General features: G+C 36.0%; 1 protein-coding gene across 1 annotated transcript in view; it reads left to right on the top strand.

Moving 5' to 3' along the window:
• The first annotated feature begins 5,444 nt into the window (after nt 1–5,444).
• LOC149197990 (amino acid transporter AVT1I-like) overlaps nt 5,445–17,581 on the top strand; it is a 71,751-nt gene continuing 59,614 nt past the window's right edge. The window contains exons 1-3 of the mRNA XM_089408887.1: nt 5,445–5,625; nt 6,393–7,021; nt 7,844–8,373. Of these exons, the coding sequence (XP_089265013.1) occupies nt 5,445–5,625; nt 6,393–7,021; nt 7,844–8,373 (1,340 nt within the window). The remainder of the gene's footprint in view (nt 5,626–6,392; nt 7,022–7,843; nt 8,374–17,581) is intronic.

Below are 17,581 nucleotides of genomic sequence, written 5' to 3'. Positions count from 1 at the left end.
CGAGAAGAATGAGACATGGGAGTTGGTACCTCGTCCAAAGGATAAAAATATAATTGGAACCAAGTGGGTGTTCAAAAACAAAATGAATGAAGATGGACAAATGATCAGAAATAAGGCAAGGCTTGTTTGTAAAGGTTATTCACAAACTGAAGGAATCAATTTTGAAGAAACCTTTGCACCAATAGCTCGTGTGGAAGCTATAAGGATGTTCTTGGCATTTTCTTACTCAAAAGGATTTAAAATCTATCAAATGGACGTAAAATCAACATTTCTGAATGGGGAACTCAGGGAAGAAGTCTACATGGAGTAACCAGAAGGGTTTAATCTAGAAGAAGGAAAAGACTTTATTTGTAAGTTGAAAAAGGCATTATATGGGTTGAAACAATCTCCTAGAGCTTGGTACGCAATATTGGATCACTCTCTACAACAACAAGGCTTCAAGAAGGGGGTGGCAGGAAGTAATCTCTACATAAAGATGGATGAGGATAAGTTACTAGTCACTCTTGTCTATGTTGATAATCTGATTTTTGTTAGTAATAATGATGAGATGAGCCATGAGTTTGCTCAAAATATGTCAAAAGAGTTCGAGATGTCGATGATAGGAGAGTTATCCTACAAGTATCTCAAACCACGACAGGCATGTTCATATTTCAATCAAAATATCTTAAAGACATGCTTAAAAGATATGGAATGGAAGACTGTGCACCCATGAGCACACCTATGACCACAAATTGCAAATTAAGCAAAGATGACGACTCTCCTCCAGTAGGTGCAACTCATTACAGGTCAATAATTGGAGCCCTCCCATACTTAATTGCTATGAGACCTGACATTATGCAAGCAGTAGGAATGGTGGGAAGATTTCAATCAGCTCCTAAACAATCCCATTTGTTGGTTGTAAAAAGAATTTTCATATACTTGAAAGGAACTCCTGATTTTGGTCTTTGGTACCATAAGATCTCAACTCTTACTGTGACTGCATACATCGACGCTGATTGGGCTAGAAGTGTTGATGATCGAAAAAGTACTAGTGGAAATGCATTCTTCCTGGGAGATTGTCTAGTATCTTGGCTCAACAAAAAACAAACATCCATATCATTATCTACAGCTGAAGCCGAGTATATAGTTGTTGCAGATTGTTGTACTCACATATTATGGATGAAGGAAGCTCTGAAAGATGTCAACATAGGTACAAATCAACCAATCACCATCTATTATGATAACACAAGTGCTATCAGTCTAAAAAAAAATCCAGTGATGCACTCAAAGACCAAACATATACCAATCAAGTATCATTTCCTTCGTGAACAAGTAGCTGAACAAAACATCATCTTGGAATATATCAATACTAAGGAGCAGATAGCTGATATTTTCACAAAACCTCTTCCTCGAGAAGCATTTGAATATCTTCGCCAAAAGATGGGGGTTATTTCTCTAGCATCACATTAAGTTGATTCATAAAGATGTTGCATGACAAGGGGAGTAGTTCGATAGGGGGATTCATTGTGCACTCCTTTGCCATTGATGTCAAAGGGGGAGAGAAGAAGAATATTTCCATCAATGACAAAGGGGCAGATTGTTAATCTAGGTTGTCATTGATGTCAATATAGCAGTGTTTGTGATGGCAAATTCTTTGATACATGATTTCCCATTGATGCCCATTGATCATAATGCTCATAGTGATGAAAGTTTGATATATGATGATATGATGAGATGGAGGACCCAAGTGGATTGAACAGCAGGAGGTCAATTGAACAGCAAATGACGCAGGAGGTCAATTGAACAACAAATGACACAGGAGGTCAATTGATCAACAATTGAACAACAAAAGATGCAGTAGATCCAGTAAAGCAATAGGAGCAAGAAGCTAAAGAGTAAGATGAAGAGTTTATTGAAAGCCATCAAAGAAACAAGTCATCAGAGCAAGAGAAGCAGGTTATTGCATATGCCCAAGGGTAAGTGTTATAGAAATAACAAAGAGCAACAACGATAACGGAAGAGTGAAGAGAAGTCACAGGAGAAACAACTATCGGAAGAGCGGTGGTAGGAAAGTATAGACTTCCTTGATCATGGCTGAAGTCCCGCACTCAATCCTAGCCGTCGATCTCATAGTCAACCCTTAGATCATGGTCAACTGCGGGGGTTAAGGCCCTTTTTTTAATCTATGTGCCAATCGAAGTCCCGCAAACCTCAATTGCAATATATGTATTACGGACTCGACTGCACCATTTAACATGACTAAATGTAATATCGCATCCGTAGTATCACAAGTTTCAAAGGGATGTTAAAACCTCTAATTGCGATAGAGTTGTGGACCCGATGGATTCATTAAAAACAGTTTATTGAATATCGCATCCGCTCTATTGGAAGACAGAGCATGTGCACACTTGTAAAACCTCTGATTTTTTATAAAGTTGTGATTATGGGATTAAAGGTGATGACGTGGCATGTGTGATCTCCATGTGGGTATAGCAGCTCTTACATGGTTTCCGTGAATAATCAAGTCTATGGATAAAAGACTCTCCGATATATATTTTTAATATACAAGTCGGCCTCCCTCCAATAGATGTGTCCTTTGGTTATTGGTGAGACTCGTATAAATACAAGTTAAAACGCTTCACTTCAAGGAGGTGAATCAGGCATCTATCATAGAAAACAAAAAAAGTTCACAACTCGTGAACTTGAAGAAACAGAGGAAGCCAAAGGTCTGGCAGATGCAGAAGGTACAATAGAAGCCGAAGGCCGAGCGGAAAGGGAAGCTGAAGACAGAGCGAGAGGACAATCTCTTGACCTGATTCATCTTGAAAGATAGGGTCAGAGCCCTTGGGGTTGATGCCTCAGAATTGGAAGGATTGGTGTCCTTGGAGTTGATGCTCCTAAATCCAAGGTTGGTGCCTTGACAAGATAGGGTCGAAGCCCTAGAGGTCAGAGCCTCATCAAAACCAAATTGGAGCTTGGAACACATTTATATTGTATTTATTATTTTACTCAATAAAATTATACTTATACATTTCTCTATTTAAATTGTGAAGAATTAAACTGGTAATAATAACAATTGAAAGAAAATACTGATTCACCCCCCTCAGTATTTCCAACAACAACATGGGTGAAAGATTGAGGTAGGAGTCACCACTTTTATACATGCCACTAAGGATCTTACACCTTCAATCCAATTCAATTTTCATGAAACATAGATTAAACATAAGAGCCCATACATAAATGGCTCTTTATGCTTTTAGACAAAATAGAGTTTCCCTAAGCTTTCTTCTTTTGATGGTATTGAGAAATAGTATAAAAAAGTATAAGACAATTATTTGTATATGCTCATACACTAGCTTTGTGTTCACCATGTAAAATGTTCGCCATGTAAAATGTGTTGCAACAAAATGCCAACATTTTAAAGAAACAATATAGTTTTGTCATTTATTTATCTTATAAAGCGAAATGTTGAATGCGTGTGATGGATTTCCCACCTTTGTACAAAGACAGGTAGTATAATGTACGATACATGATTTGAAATTGATTCATTTTTAAGTGGTTAAAATTTACCAATATTATTAAATGCTTAAAACTTTTTCACATATAAAATTACATAAAAACTTAAAAGAAAAACATTTATAATTTAATATAAATTTATGAAATATAATTTCTATAAATTATATTTTAAATATACTCTTAAAAAAATTATAATTAAATGTAATTTATATAATTTATATTTTAAATATACCCTAACCACTTAACTATATATTGTATTATATATAGTACACTCTAAAACAGAATGAAAATAAAAATTTATAAAGTTATAAAATAATGTGTAAGATTAATTTAATAATTATAAAAATTAATTTAAAATTTGAATTATATTTTTTTATTTAATTAAGGACAATTTGATTGTTGATGGTTTTGAAAATGAAGTATTATGTAAGATGAGATTCCAAATTCAAATCTTTACATTTTATTTTTGTGGTAGGAAAAATGTGGTTTATCTAAGGGTTATAGTGGTAGTTGTTGGAATCAACTTGAATCATGCAAGTAAAAATCATTAAATAATAAAATATTTATCTATTTAAAATCGTTAAATTATCTAGATAATATTAATTTTTTAATAGTTCTTTAAACTTAAATTTAAATAAAATTAAACAAATTTTATTTAAAAAATAAAATCTTACTAAGTAAATTTTAAAAATATATATACATTATTCATGTGGAACATATTTAGAAATGGGTATTTTCAATTGATTTTTTTCTCTCCTTTTACTTTTTAGAGTCTTCAGAGTAAATAGTGGAGAAATTGAATTTTTTGGATTTGAATTCAAAAAATTTATTTTAAATGGATGGAATTATAGATATAAGATGTTAATATTGTATATTAAATTAGAGTAGGGGTATTTTAGGATGCTTAATTTATTTTTGCATTAAAACAGCAATCTTATCAATTCTAAAACACAAATTTTGGTAATATTGTTGGGTGACTAAATATAATGATGGATATGAAAAGAAAAAAAATGAATAGATCATAAATGTTAACATTTTGTATGGGTAATTAAAAAAAATGAATAGATTATACATGTTAATATTGTATATCTTAATTGTTTACTGGGTATTTAATTGCTCATCCCGCATAGAATATAGGGTGGTGGAGTGTGTTGTTAAGTCACTTCTTGATGTGAAAGTTATTGATTCAAATTCAGTGGTAAAAAACCTGACTATGTTAAGAATTAGTGTGGCACAGGTCAACCCTGAAATAATCTTTTAAGAACTCAAACAAACTTTAAAAATAAATAAAAACATTACATACCTTAATTTTAATTGTACTAGGGACATTCAAAGACGTTAAACCCATTTTTATATTAAAAATTAATTTTATTAATTTAAAATTACAATTTTAACCAAAATGTTCTAGACACATTTAAATAATAATATATTAAAAAAATTCAAATAAGCGAAATTTAAAATCAGGTGTAGAATTTTACACAACTGTCATATGTATGTGCATATGGAGCACGATTCTTGATCTTTTCCCATTCACAGACTTTATCTTCATGATATTGATAAGTCTGTCGCTATTTTTCTATTAAAACTGGGCCAGTCTTTCTGGCAGAAAACAAGCTATTCCATATTTAAAATAGCGAAAGATAGGGAACTAAAGCACAAATATATAGATTATATCTGTCAGATATGCCAAGATGTAACTTAGAATGTTGTGCAAGCTCACCTCTAGCAAAGAAGGATTTCTTAACGTGTAAGTCTCACTTCAACACATGATTTGTAATGAGCATCAGCAGACTGTCTGCATGACCATCTTGAAGAACTTCGAAATCCCAAGCATTAAAACTCTAAAACCCTGGCATGCGGAATGCACTATAATATCCAACGATGGGCATATTCTCAGAAACATCAGCCTCTGCAAGGTATTCAGCCCATGATTTTGTTGCAGGGGCATCATGCAGGGAACTCATGAAACAATACATGAGAGTTTGGAGACACCACTTCTATTGGGTTCATCACTGCAAAAAGATCATGATGGAATTTTGCACTCTGATCAGCAGGATTCTCAAGTTACACTCAGACCAGATGGGGTTACCTTCTTTCGGACTATACTCAATGGATTGAATGTACTTGCAGGTTGGTTGTAAAGACTTCTGCCACTACTCGACATCTTTAGTGATATAAGGGTGCGTGTTTAATAAATTTTTAATGCTTAATTTCAGTGGTTGAGTATTTTAAGTTGATTATTTTTATTACCTTTCTGCTAGGTTTAACACCGTAATCAACATCCATAGATATACAGAATTACACTAAATTACTATTCAAGATATGAAGTGGTTTCCAAAAACCTAAAAAACCTTTATGTTGGAATTTTTCTGGGTTGGACTGCCTGTCTGTGGTGTAACTCTGTCTTTCTTTTCTCTATTTGGTTTTGTATTGGCAAAGCTCTTAACAAATAACTTACTCTATAGGTTAGGTTAAGTTAAAATGTAAGTATTATAAGGTATCAATTTAATGGTTATCATTATAATTATAATAGTTATCATTATAATTATAATTATTAAGTAATTAAGTGTTTATTAAGGATACTTATTTTCAAGACCATTACCAATTAAGTTGCCAAAATGCCAAAAACTAGATATAACTTACTAATTAGCAAACATTTATATTTTAATTCAAAATGTAACTTCACATTTAGGAGACACCCATAGTCTCAATTTGACCAAGAGCTCTGCCAACCACCAGCTAAGTTCAACTTGATAGCCCAGACCAATGTGACTTGAGCCTAAGGCCAAGGACAAAACAATTACTGTTTTTTCTTAGTATGTTTATGTTATTATGTTTTTTTCTAACATGTTTATGTTATGCATGATTATAAAGTATAATTTGATTGATGATGGCAGGAGTTGGAATTTTATCAACACCATATGCTGTTTCTCAGGGAGGATGGCTTGGAATGAGCTTCCTTTTTGTAGTGGCTGCATTGTGTTGTTACACAGGAATCCTACTGCAACGTTGCATGCAAGGATCAGTAAATCCACATATAAATCTTCGTTGCTACCCAGGCATTGGAGAAGCAGCTTTTGGCCGAGCAGGCAGAGTAACTGTATCGATATTTCTTTACCTTGAATTGTATGCTTATGCAGTAGCATTTCTTCTAATGGAAGGTGACAATCTGGCACAATTATTTCCTCAGGCTATAAGCACTATCAAACTTATTGGTGGAATAAGCATAAACAGTCGCCAATCATTTACTCTTCTGTCAGCTTTGGCCTTCCTCTTCACAGTATGCCTGAGGGACATGAGTGTACTAGATTTTATTTCGGCATCCGGTGTTGCTGCCTGTGTTGTGCTGATGTTTGCAGTGGGGTGGGTAGGAGTGTTTGATGGTATAAGATTTGACCACTCTACAGAGTTGATCAACATAAGCGGTTTACCAGTTGCCGTTGGATTATACACTTTATGCTATGGAGGCCACGCCGTGTTTCCCACTATATATTCTTCCATGAGAGACAGGAAACGCTTTCCCCAGGTAATATATAAAATGTTTTAATGATTAGATTCTAAGTTCCTATCCCATTTAATCTAAATAATGAATTGAGTAGTTAAAATTAGAGTATTCTGGCCATCATATGATGTTGTCTTTTCCATTGTGAATTTTAGCTGTTTAAAATTTGGTTTTGAATATATAGATAGATTTAGTATCATGAAATATTTTTTTGGATATTAGATTTTTGTAAATTAGAAAATTGAAATTTAAAGAAATTTGTAGGAAAAAATATCCAGAAAAAAGGCAGACACATCTGATATTTAGACTACTACTATAAAATTTGCCAAGTATAAATAACCATTTTTATTGCAGTTTCCAGAAATATTTTAGAATAAATAAGAATTAGTTTAAAAATTATCTTTCTCGGTCATATTTCAAAATATTTTCAAAATCTACAATCTAGTTGAGTTTAAATTTTAAGCAACCTAAATTTGAAATGGAATTTGAGGTTGCAAAATAGGTGGTTGGAGTGTGAGGTTGCAATGGATTTTGAGGTTGCAAAATAGGAGGTTGTATATCTTTAGTTATATACTGCCAGTTTCATGAACACGAGACTTATACGACTTCGGCTCTGCAGCCTCAAGTAGCCAGGGCTTAGATAGGTCTATATGGTACTCGTTATCAATTCTAATTATCAAATTGCTATTGAAATATAAAGAATGCAAGTTAACCTTTTGATTGTGTTAGCCTTTTTGTTATCAACTTGGTATTGACAGTATAATCAGGAAATTTTTCAATGCTCTCCATGTAGCTTAATAACCTGAAGTTGTATTAATGACATTTCCATGAATGAATATGTGACAGGTTCTGTTCATCTGCTTCTTTCTTGGCACATTGATGTATGCCAGCATTGGGGCTTTGGGTTATCTGATGTTTGGCAATGAACTGTCATCACAGGTGACATTGAACTTGCCCAAGAGTGCCATTGCTTCAAAATTGGCAATATATACAACACTTCTGACACCGTTGGCAAAATATCGTGTAATGATCAACCCTTTGGCCGTGGCATTAGAGGAGCTAATATTAACACCTTCACCATCTAGAATTCATGTTATTGGTTGGAGTGTGTGCATTCGGACAATGTTGGTTGCCAGTACAGTGAGTGTAGCAGTTGCAGTGCCTTTCTTTGGGTATCTTATGGCATTCACAGGGTCTTTTCTTAGCTCGTCAATATCCATCATTATTCCATGCATTTGCTATTTGAAAATCTTTAGGAGAAGAGTCTCTAGCAGGGAGATTGTGATAATTATGGTTGTCTTATTATTTGGTATTATAGCAAGTGTTGTGGGCACTTACTCTTCCCTGCGAGACATTGGAGTGCAGAACAGTACATGGTAGGCTTTTATCTCAAATAACATTCTTTGTAAGAAAATGGCACGCATTTTTATGGTTTTATCAATGTTTTAACCTTTTTCCTCAACAGGCCGGGATTTGCGATTTGTTTAGGTGTTTAACTGATGTGCAAGATGGGACAACTTCAGTCCGCGGGGCTGCTCCTATGGTGTAAAGTTTGTCTAATGTAATAATTTTCTGGCTCATATAAAGAGAAAGAACGGATTTACATGAGCCTTCAAAAACCGGATTGCCAAAACGACGACGAATTTCGTGTGACTGGTTTGAAACTCTATATATTCCGTTGTAATTGACTCAGGATTTAGAGATCAGGATATTTTGTACAATGAATTGTTGCTAGACTCTGGTCATAGCATAATTTATGAATATTTGCATTGTGATATCATTGTATTCTGTGTTATTCTCTGAAATGAATAAAATTCAGATGTGCCCTCACTAAGATTTTAACTTTGAAAAATTAACTTATTTTTCCCACTTCCTGCATCATCTTACTCCACTAAATAGTGACCAAATCAGGCCCAGTTTGGGTGCTATATAACATGAAGCCTTCGAAGGGGTCAACAGTCGAGTAGCCACCTTTCTGGTTCTCGCGTTCCTTGGGATTCAACAAGCCTTCGAGATTGCAATGAATACCTCTGTACATGTCCAATGAGATTGCAATGAGTACCTTGGCAATCATTCATAAGAATTATTTTACGACCATAAATCATATAACATCGGTAATATCATTTAAACCTTATCATATACAACCTTGTCATATACAAATAGTTGTAGGGTAATAGTTTACAAGTAAGGATGCTCACACAATTGGCTATAGGAACAAATAGTAAATGACCTAACACTTTAATTAACATTACATGTTGTTAGTCTTATACAAAGGCAAGTCTTTAATCAATGTCCATTTCTCTCTACTATGACAAAGAACTATTTTTTTTTATGTTTTTTCAACTTTGGAGAATTTGCAATACAGATTTAATCTATCAAATATTTGCAAGAGTCTTGGGAATTAAAGTTAGTCTTTTGAAAACTATAAAGAAGAGAATGACAACAAAGTTACTCTTTGACACTAGTGGGAGAACAAAAAGGAAATGACTTGTCTATCTAGCCACTACCACATGTCATTTTTTTATACAATAGGACCTATAAAGTTTAACCAATGAGCATTTCTCTCAAGTATGGTGAAGACCTCTTTTCATCAAGCATTGGAAAAGCTACAATCTAGGCTTAGTCTATGACTTTATGCCAAGGATTGTACTATGAAACACCCAATGTTGGAGGTGATGACATGGTTCAAACCAACAAAAACCTATTATTTTATTTTATTTTTTCCCATTTATATTATGGAACAATTTCTTGAATTGGACACAAATCCAAGAACAAGCATAATACCTACGAAGTTTTAAATTTATGTCTTCCTTCACAAGAAGTTGGAATCTACAATTAATGATTTAGTAACGCGCATTAAAAGTAAAATTAGTAGTGGATCTTCCAAAGTGGCAACTCTAGAGACAATGTAATTAGATTCTACTTCCTCGAACCTCTAGACATTCTATATCCCGTCAAAAACCTTGGAAGATTCAACAAAGAGTTCACTCTACTAACATCTTCTAATGTATACCATTCATTTTCATCAGCCAAATAGAGACATTTAAAAAAACTTCTACATGATTGAGACCTCTCTAGTTGCTTAACTAAATTTTTTATGGATATTTCCACAATTTCTGGAATTGATTTTGAGTGATTTTTGACAACATTATTCACATTATTTCTTACAAGATTTAAATAGCCTAATATAGGACTACTTCCCTCTTTATCTGTAGGGCATCTATTTTTATTGTTCCTTCTGACAGTGCAATGATTGGCATTGGAATTGCCCCTTTAGGGAGAGGTGGTTCTTTTAACATCACCATATCCTTGTTTTTTTTTACCACAGATATTGAAGGAAATGTCACTAGTAAAAGGCATACTATTGCATGATCATCTACTTTGGAAGTTGGGTATTTCAGTCTCTATGCTTAAATGAGTTCAAATAAAGATTTTGTTGTAGTCACTTGAGTGGGAGTTGATGCCACGATATCTACTACTTGTTAGACATCACATTCCATAACTATCATACAAACCAACCTGGATCCATCTTAACTCCATATCTACTAAACGGTAAAAGGGATCAAATCACTTTCCACTCTAATAGAGGTTTGCACCTCAAGAGATTTTATCCCTCTCAACGCTTGGTAGATCCGGAGTTAAGATGGATCTAGGTTGGTTATATATATATATATATATATATATATATATATATATATATATACCATTGGAAAAACCATGGGTTGTCAAAACCTGGAGCCCTAAATATGCCAATGATAAATTGACTATTTTACCTCAATTTTACTTTAATTATTAATTTAATTTTAATTTTAATGTAGTTCGACTGAGTCAAAATGTTTACAAGATAGGACATTACAACATATCTTCCATAGTGGGTTAGAGAGCATCTCTCGGCACAAACAAGATGGCAAGAACAAACATTAGAAGTCAATTGGCACAAAATTTAAAGCTTGCAAAGGGAAAATGTATGATGTGAAAGGTAAAGAGTTTGTATGTCAAAATACAATGGTTGCAAGGGGCACATGTGAATGGTAAAAATATGTAATGTTTATAAGCCCAAATTCAAAGTCTGCAAAGGACACATGTGAATAGTAAAAGTGTGTAGTGTTTATAAGCCAAATTTCAATGTGGGTAAAGGAAATATGTGAATGGTAGAAGTTTCTAGTATTCGTAAGCTAATGGAAAATCAATTGAAATTTTTGAAATAGAGTATAGGGATGATTTCATGCACTAGGATTCATACTCTTTTGTATTTTCTTTAAGGTAAGGGCTTGCAACAATAATGAAAACATATTTTTAGTGTACAAATTTATGGTAATCAACTCTAAGGTAACATGTCTTTAAATTTATCAGCATCTCAAATGTGGCTAGTTGTTCAGTTACTAACTTGCTACATTCTTATGTGGCTAGATGTTTGGTTACTAACTTACTACATCCTTTAAGTGATAATGGTAATGTAAACAAAATGCTCTTTGGTTTTGGCAATTAGGCCTTTAATAATTAGCTACTAAATTTTGAGTATAGTGATCTCTTTTTATTGAGAGTTTCAAATTGTTAATAAGATTCCAATTTTTCTAATTTAACAAATGAATAATGGATTGTGCAACATTGATAAGTTATGTGTGTGAAACACTCCTGGAAATTATTTTTAAAAATTTACAAATAGACAAGAGACATGGTTTAAGTGCACATTTAGATCCCCAAATTCATGGGTTTTTAACATTTTCCAAGCAATCTTTTCTTCTAAAGAAATTATGGTAATCTCTTTTTACTAAGAATTTCAAACTCAAATAAGATTCCATTTTTTTCTAATTAAACATAATGAATAATTGATTATGCAACACTGATAAGTCATTTGTGTGGATCCCCTTGGAAATTGATCCAGGTGGATGTTGGTGGCCACCCACCTATCCCATTTGGACCCCCACAACTGTCTCTTTCAGTTTTTCATTTTCCTAGCTTGTAGCACAATTTACTATTTTTAGCAGTTTTTCGGGTCCTGAACTTCCGGAGCCGTTTTGAGGCCCTAAACGACGTTTTTTGGGAAATCTAGGGGAAACATGGGTACATGGACCGATGTTGCCCTACCCAAAGTGGTAGTGCTCGGATAGATCTTTCTAACGAGCTATTGTACGCATCAAACGGAGATCGTATGCCAAAGTTACGACCCCGGGAAATTGATGTAACAATTTACCCAAACAGGGCCCACAATCTGGCGTTTCATCTTCTAGGGTTAGGTTTTGGGATGTGAAGGGTTTTCCATTATTTCTCAACAATAAATAGGCCTTCGAGCTTCATTGTAAGACAGTTTAGAGGCATGTAGCCACCACATCTCTTCTCAGAGATAAGCTACCGTCTCCCTAGTTATTTCCATTAATGTTTGTAAGCACATTTCAGTATTTTACATTAATGAAATGAAGTATTATTTTCGATGCATATTTGTGTTTATGGTTATCTCTGTAATTTGTTTTGTTCTTGTTTAAATCCGGATCAGTGGTATCAGAGCGGTCTACTTTTTCTCTATTTTTCTTTGCATGTCCCCAACGAGGTCGGGATATAAGGAGTTAGGGCTTGAACTGGTCGAACCTTTGCAAGACCAACCTCGCAAATCCTGACGGCCTCCCATGGAAAATGAGAAGAAAGACGAGGGGGTAGGAGATCCTATCAAAATCTTGCTCGAAGAAGCCCTCGAGCGACAAAGGAACGCGATGATGGACAACTTTGCAAAGATCCTTCAACGGCTACCCAAAGGCGACGCATCGGCTTCAAACAGCTACTCTGGAAATGCCACGCCCTTCAAGGTACAAGTTAATTTTGAAATCCCCATATTCGAAGGTCAGATAGACGCAGATGCCATAGATAAATGGTTAAATCTGCTAGAAGGATATTTTTATGTTCATGAATTTTCGATTCGGGAAAAGATTGTTTTTGCTCTTCTCAAAGCAGCCCCCCACGTCAAGGACTGGTGGGAAACCTACTGCGAGCAGAAGAATGAAAGTACTAGCTCACTATTTTCAGCTGCACCCACTTGGGATTCATTCCGGGATGCCATCAAGGAGCAGTACTACCCTGTCAAAAGCTATGAGGACAAATACATCAAATGGACCACACTGCAGCAGGACGAGACTAAGATGTGCCGGAGTTCACCAACATCTTTCATACCCTTCGCACACAGTTGGGTATCAAAGATTCTGATCTGCATCTGGTACTCAAATACCGCCGCTGCCTACACAGATACATCCAAGAAGAGATGGAGTTCTTGAACATCTCCTCGCTCGGCACAACATACCGATACGCTATCAAAATTGAGCAAAAGTTCAAACAAAAGAAGCGAGACTTTGGATCTGCGAATCCGAAGACCAAAGGACAAAGCCAAGGCGGGGTGACCCAAGACAACCCGTCGAAGCCGCAAGAAAAGAACAACACCACGAAGCCGAAGAAGGACACAGGAAAGTGGTGTGAGTTCCACAAGAGTCCCACTCATAACACAAGTGAGTATCGGACCAAGCAGTCACTGGTGGCCGAGTTGAAGGCTTCCGAATCAGATGCATGTTCCGACCTGTTATCACTGAGAACTGCAGTTGCATGTATATAAGTTAAGTCCAAAATTTCATGAGTAAAAATGAATGTTATATGGTTGTTCTCCTATGCTTACCACTTAGGGGTCATGTTCTTCAATGATATTGTTGAGAATCATTTTCAAAACCACGAGTCATCCTTCATCATGATTGATTAAGATATGTCTTGTCTCGTATGTGTCATTTGTCCTTTTCGCAGTTTCGCAGCACCTTTTCGCAGTTTCGCAGCACTGTTTGATTGGCTGATTTTGCAGCGTAGTAATGTTTTAGCCTTTTCGTAGCGCCAGCCATTTCGCAGCACATGTCACTGAATTATAACTGTCTGCGCTACGAAATCGCGGATTCGGGATTTTGCAGCGCACATTCTTAAAATGTCATGTCCAGGGATGAGTCATTGTGTCCGGTCGGATTGTTGTCAGTTTATGTACCTTCCAAACAATTACGAGGCATCATTCCACCAATAGGTTCAGAGTCATGCACATTAAGTTCATTTAAATGTCCTTGTCATGCATGGTTGTGTCATGATGTTCTATTATTATTACTTGAAGCGGCCAGCTTATATGTTAAGCTATTTGAATTGTAACGAGCCCGAATTTCTTCTTCAAGAGAGCTGCATTGCAAGCGAGCCCGTGTTCTAAAGTTTCAAGTTGCTTGTTGAGTTGAAGCTGCCGGTGTTACTGTGTGCAAAAGCTTTCAAGGCGTAATGGAGAAAAAAGAGCATCGGTCAGGAAGGTGTCAAAGGGCAGAACCCGAAGGATTAGACTTGACATTGAGGGAGGAAGGTGTTAAAAAGGCCTTCAAAGACGCTGGTTGCTGGAGTTTTTGTGAAAAGCTGAAGGGAGGACACACTCAGGTAACAAAAGAATTTGCATTGAATTTTACAGGCTTGAGTTCCAAAGTATCTATGTTAGAATTCCCAGTATCTCCAGAGGCTATTGCTAGGGTAACTGAGATTCCTAGAGGAGGCCAGGAGTGGTTCAAAAATTTCAAGTTTGATATGAGCCCCTGTAAAATATTCTTGAAGGAAGCCTATGTGAATGAAGATTTGACCAAGGTTGTACCTAGAAGTTATGTTAAGGAGAGTTATGCTATGCTTCTTACTTGTATTCAAAAATATTTAACTTGTGAGGGCAGGTATAACAAAGTTTATTCATATCATTTCAAGTTGTTGCTGCATTTCATGGGTAAAGCACCTATAGATCTCCCATTCTACTTGTTTCGAAGCCTCAGTAAAATGTGTGATAAAATTCAATTGAGGAAGGATGATTGTGAGTCATCACTGTTTCATCATGGCCTAGTTAAACTGTTAGTGATGGATGGCTTGCAGAAGATTGGTAGGGATTGGGATTCTTTCATTTATATGGCCGGGTTCCAGAGCAAGACAGGCCTCACCCCACAGCCACTCAGAGAAAGAGAAGAATTGATGGAGGAACCCACTATTGCTGAGCTTAGGAAGGAGGCTAGTGAGAAAAAGAAAGTTAAATCTCAGTTGAACAAACCAGTCAAACCCTTGGTTATTAAAGAGCCACCTCAGCCACCTCAGTCATCATCAAAGGAAAAGGTCAAGCAAAAGAAGGAGGTTCATGGATCAGCTGAATCTGAAAAAGCATCAAGAGTTAAAACTAGGGGTCAACTAAGCAAGGAGAAAGGTAAATCAGTAGCTGTGGAAGAGAGTCCAATTTCAAAGGCCAGTCTAAGTGACCTACTTGAGGCTATTGAATTTGAACAGGGAGAACCAGTGCATCTTGAACCCATGCATATTGATTTGACCCAATCTTCTCCTGAGAGCACTAAGAAGTCAAAAGCTTCGAAAAGATTAAGGTTTGATGAGCCTAGTGAGGTCTTTATGTTCAAGCCAAGAAGGCCAGTTACGAGGAAACAAATTAAAGAAGAAGAAGTTGTAAAGGAGAAAGTGCATAAAGCAAAGAAAGCTGTAAAGTCACCCAGAACTGAGGTAATTGATGTATTGACAAAAACAGTGGAGGCAGTCAAACATAAAGACAAGAATAAGAAGGTTATCATCACCCAAGGAGGAAATGTGATTGCCATAAAGAGTCAAGTGAAGACAGCCATGAAAGATCAGGTGGGAGCAGCCAAAGAAGAAATTGTCAAAGCCAAAAATGTGACTAAGGAGCGTGCAGTTAGGTATGCCAATTATAAAAGAGCTGTGTTGAAGGGCAGCAGAAACTTAATGGGTCAGACAGACTCTGTGGCTGATGTATATACTTGGACTGTCCCAGCTCTAAAACAAGCTAAACTCCTCAGACAAATGAACCTGACTCTGATAGCTAAAAACAAAGCTTTAAAGAAGGAGGTTTCAAATTTGAAGATGCAGCTAGGTCAGCTAGCTCATTGATTTAAGGAAAAGGTGATATTTTCAGTTTTGGTCAATTTTGTTTGAGTTTCACTATTTTGAAGTCATCTAAGTTTTTGGCACCTGTAGAGGAGGTTTGAAAAGTTAAAAGTTCAAGCAAAGGAAGCTTTAGTGCAAATGCATTCTGTTTTGGTAAAAACAGCAGTTTCGTAGCGCGCTACGAAACTGCTGTAGGTGCAGTTTTATAATAAAAACAAGGAATTTAATGATGAGGTCAGCAAATTTTTGAAGAGAAAGCCTCAAAGACATAAGGGAAACCATAAAAGAATCTCCTAACTATTCAGAGAATGACAGATGTGCATTTTGAAAAGGTGAAATGTTTTGTTTTTAGCTCAAGTCTCGTTAAAGGTACTTTATGACCGAATTGTTAGGGTTTCTGTTGAGGTTATCGGAGATTTTTGTTTGTACACTTGTTCAGCTCACAAAGCTTCCAGCTCATTGGAGAGTAAGGTGATATGCGTTGTTTATGAGGAATTAGAGAGCAGGGGACATGTTCTTTAAGAGATGAAGAATGTTGGGAGACAGAGACCGTAAAAACAGAGCACATCTTTTGGTCAATTAATGAGCCATGTGCGCAACAAGGATCCAAAGCTAGCTCGTTCAGTGTTTTCTCCTCCAAGATACCTCAACCAAAGCAGATAGAGGACATGTGTCAAGACTCAGAAAAACATCATGCTACGAGGAGGACAGATTTTGGGTTTTGAGTAAATGAAGACCATTTGTAATTACAGTTCAGTTATCATGTAATTAATGAATTAGTTATGTAGTAGATAAGGATAGTGAATAGCAACCTTCGATGCTCCCCTCATGCTGGAGGAGGAAGCTCGAGGTGGTTAAGCATGTAGTCCTATATATGAATCAAACTGGGATGTAATAGGGGTTGGATGTTTTTTGGAAAAAACAGAGTTTTATATTGGCTTATGTAAAAGACTTGTTGCAGTAATATAATAGACTACTTTTTCTTCTCAAGATTCATACTTTGTTCAAATGCTCAAGATGTATCTGGCTTTGTCTTATCCTTTGTGTTTTACAACTCTATAGATATACAATCACTCTGAATTCACCTAGTTGCTCAGATTTCCTGTGTATATTTATGAGTTGAGGTTCATTTGCAAAATGTTTTGAGTGTTTAAACATTACATGCCTTGACTTCCATGAATGAGTAGTTGAATGGTTTACTGAAATGGTGTTTGACTCCATGAGCCCAATGGAAGAAATCTTATGTTGTCTGTCCAACCAGCATGTTATTAAGTTTTCATTTCAAGAGTTAGCCCTCTTAGTGTTAATCACAATCAGTAGTTTGTTTTGAGAGAGCCCTCTCAGGTTAGGGAGGCTAATCCTTAGCCAAGAGTCTGGTCTGAAATAGTTACATAAAGTCTAACTGATTAGCAGCCATCAGTACATGATTTTGTGATAACACGACCCTAAGCCAGAACCCGACAAGGGGAATAGCAAAGGGAAGTAGATCATTGATGCAGATCCCAGCGCCACTGTTGCCACCGCCAAGATCCAAAAGAATGAGCCCGAAGATCCAAAGGCGGGGGAGCATCTTTTCCACTCACAGATGTGGGTGAAGGGTTCGCCACTACAATTCATTATCGACAGTGGCAGCCAAAAGAACCTTATTTCAGC

Source organism: Pinus tabuliformis, chromosome 2_2, assembly GCF_031772625.1.
Source record: "Pinus tabuliformis cultivar Carrire ecotype Pingquan chromosome 2_2, CPIR1, whole genome shotgun sequence".
Taxonomy (NCBI): domain Eukaryota; kingdom Viridiplantae; phylum Streptophyta; class Pinopsida; order Pinales; family Pinaceae; genus Pinus; species Pinus tabuliformis.
Note: the sequence above shows the minus strand (reverse complement) of the source record. Positions and strands in the feature narration are given on the sequence as shown.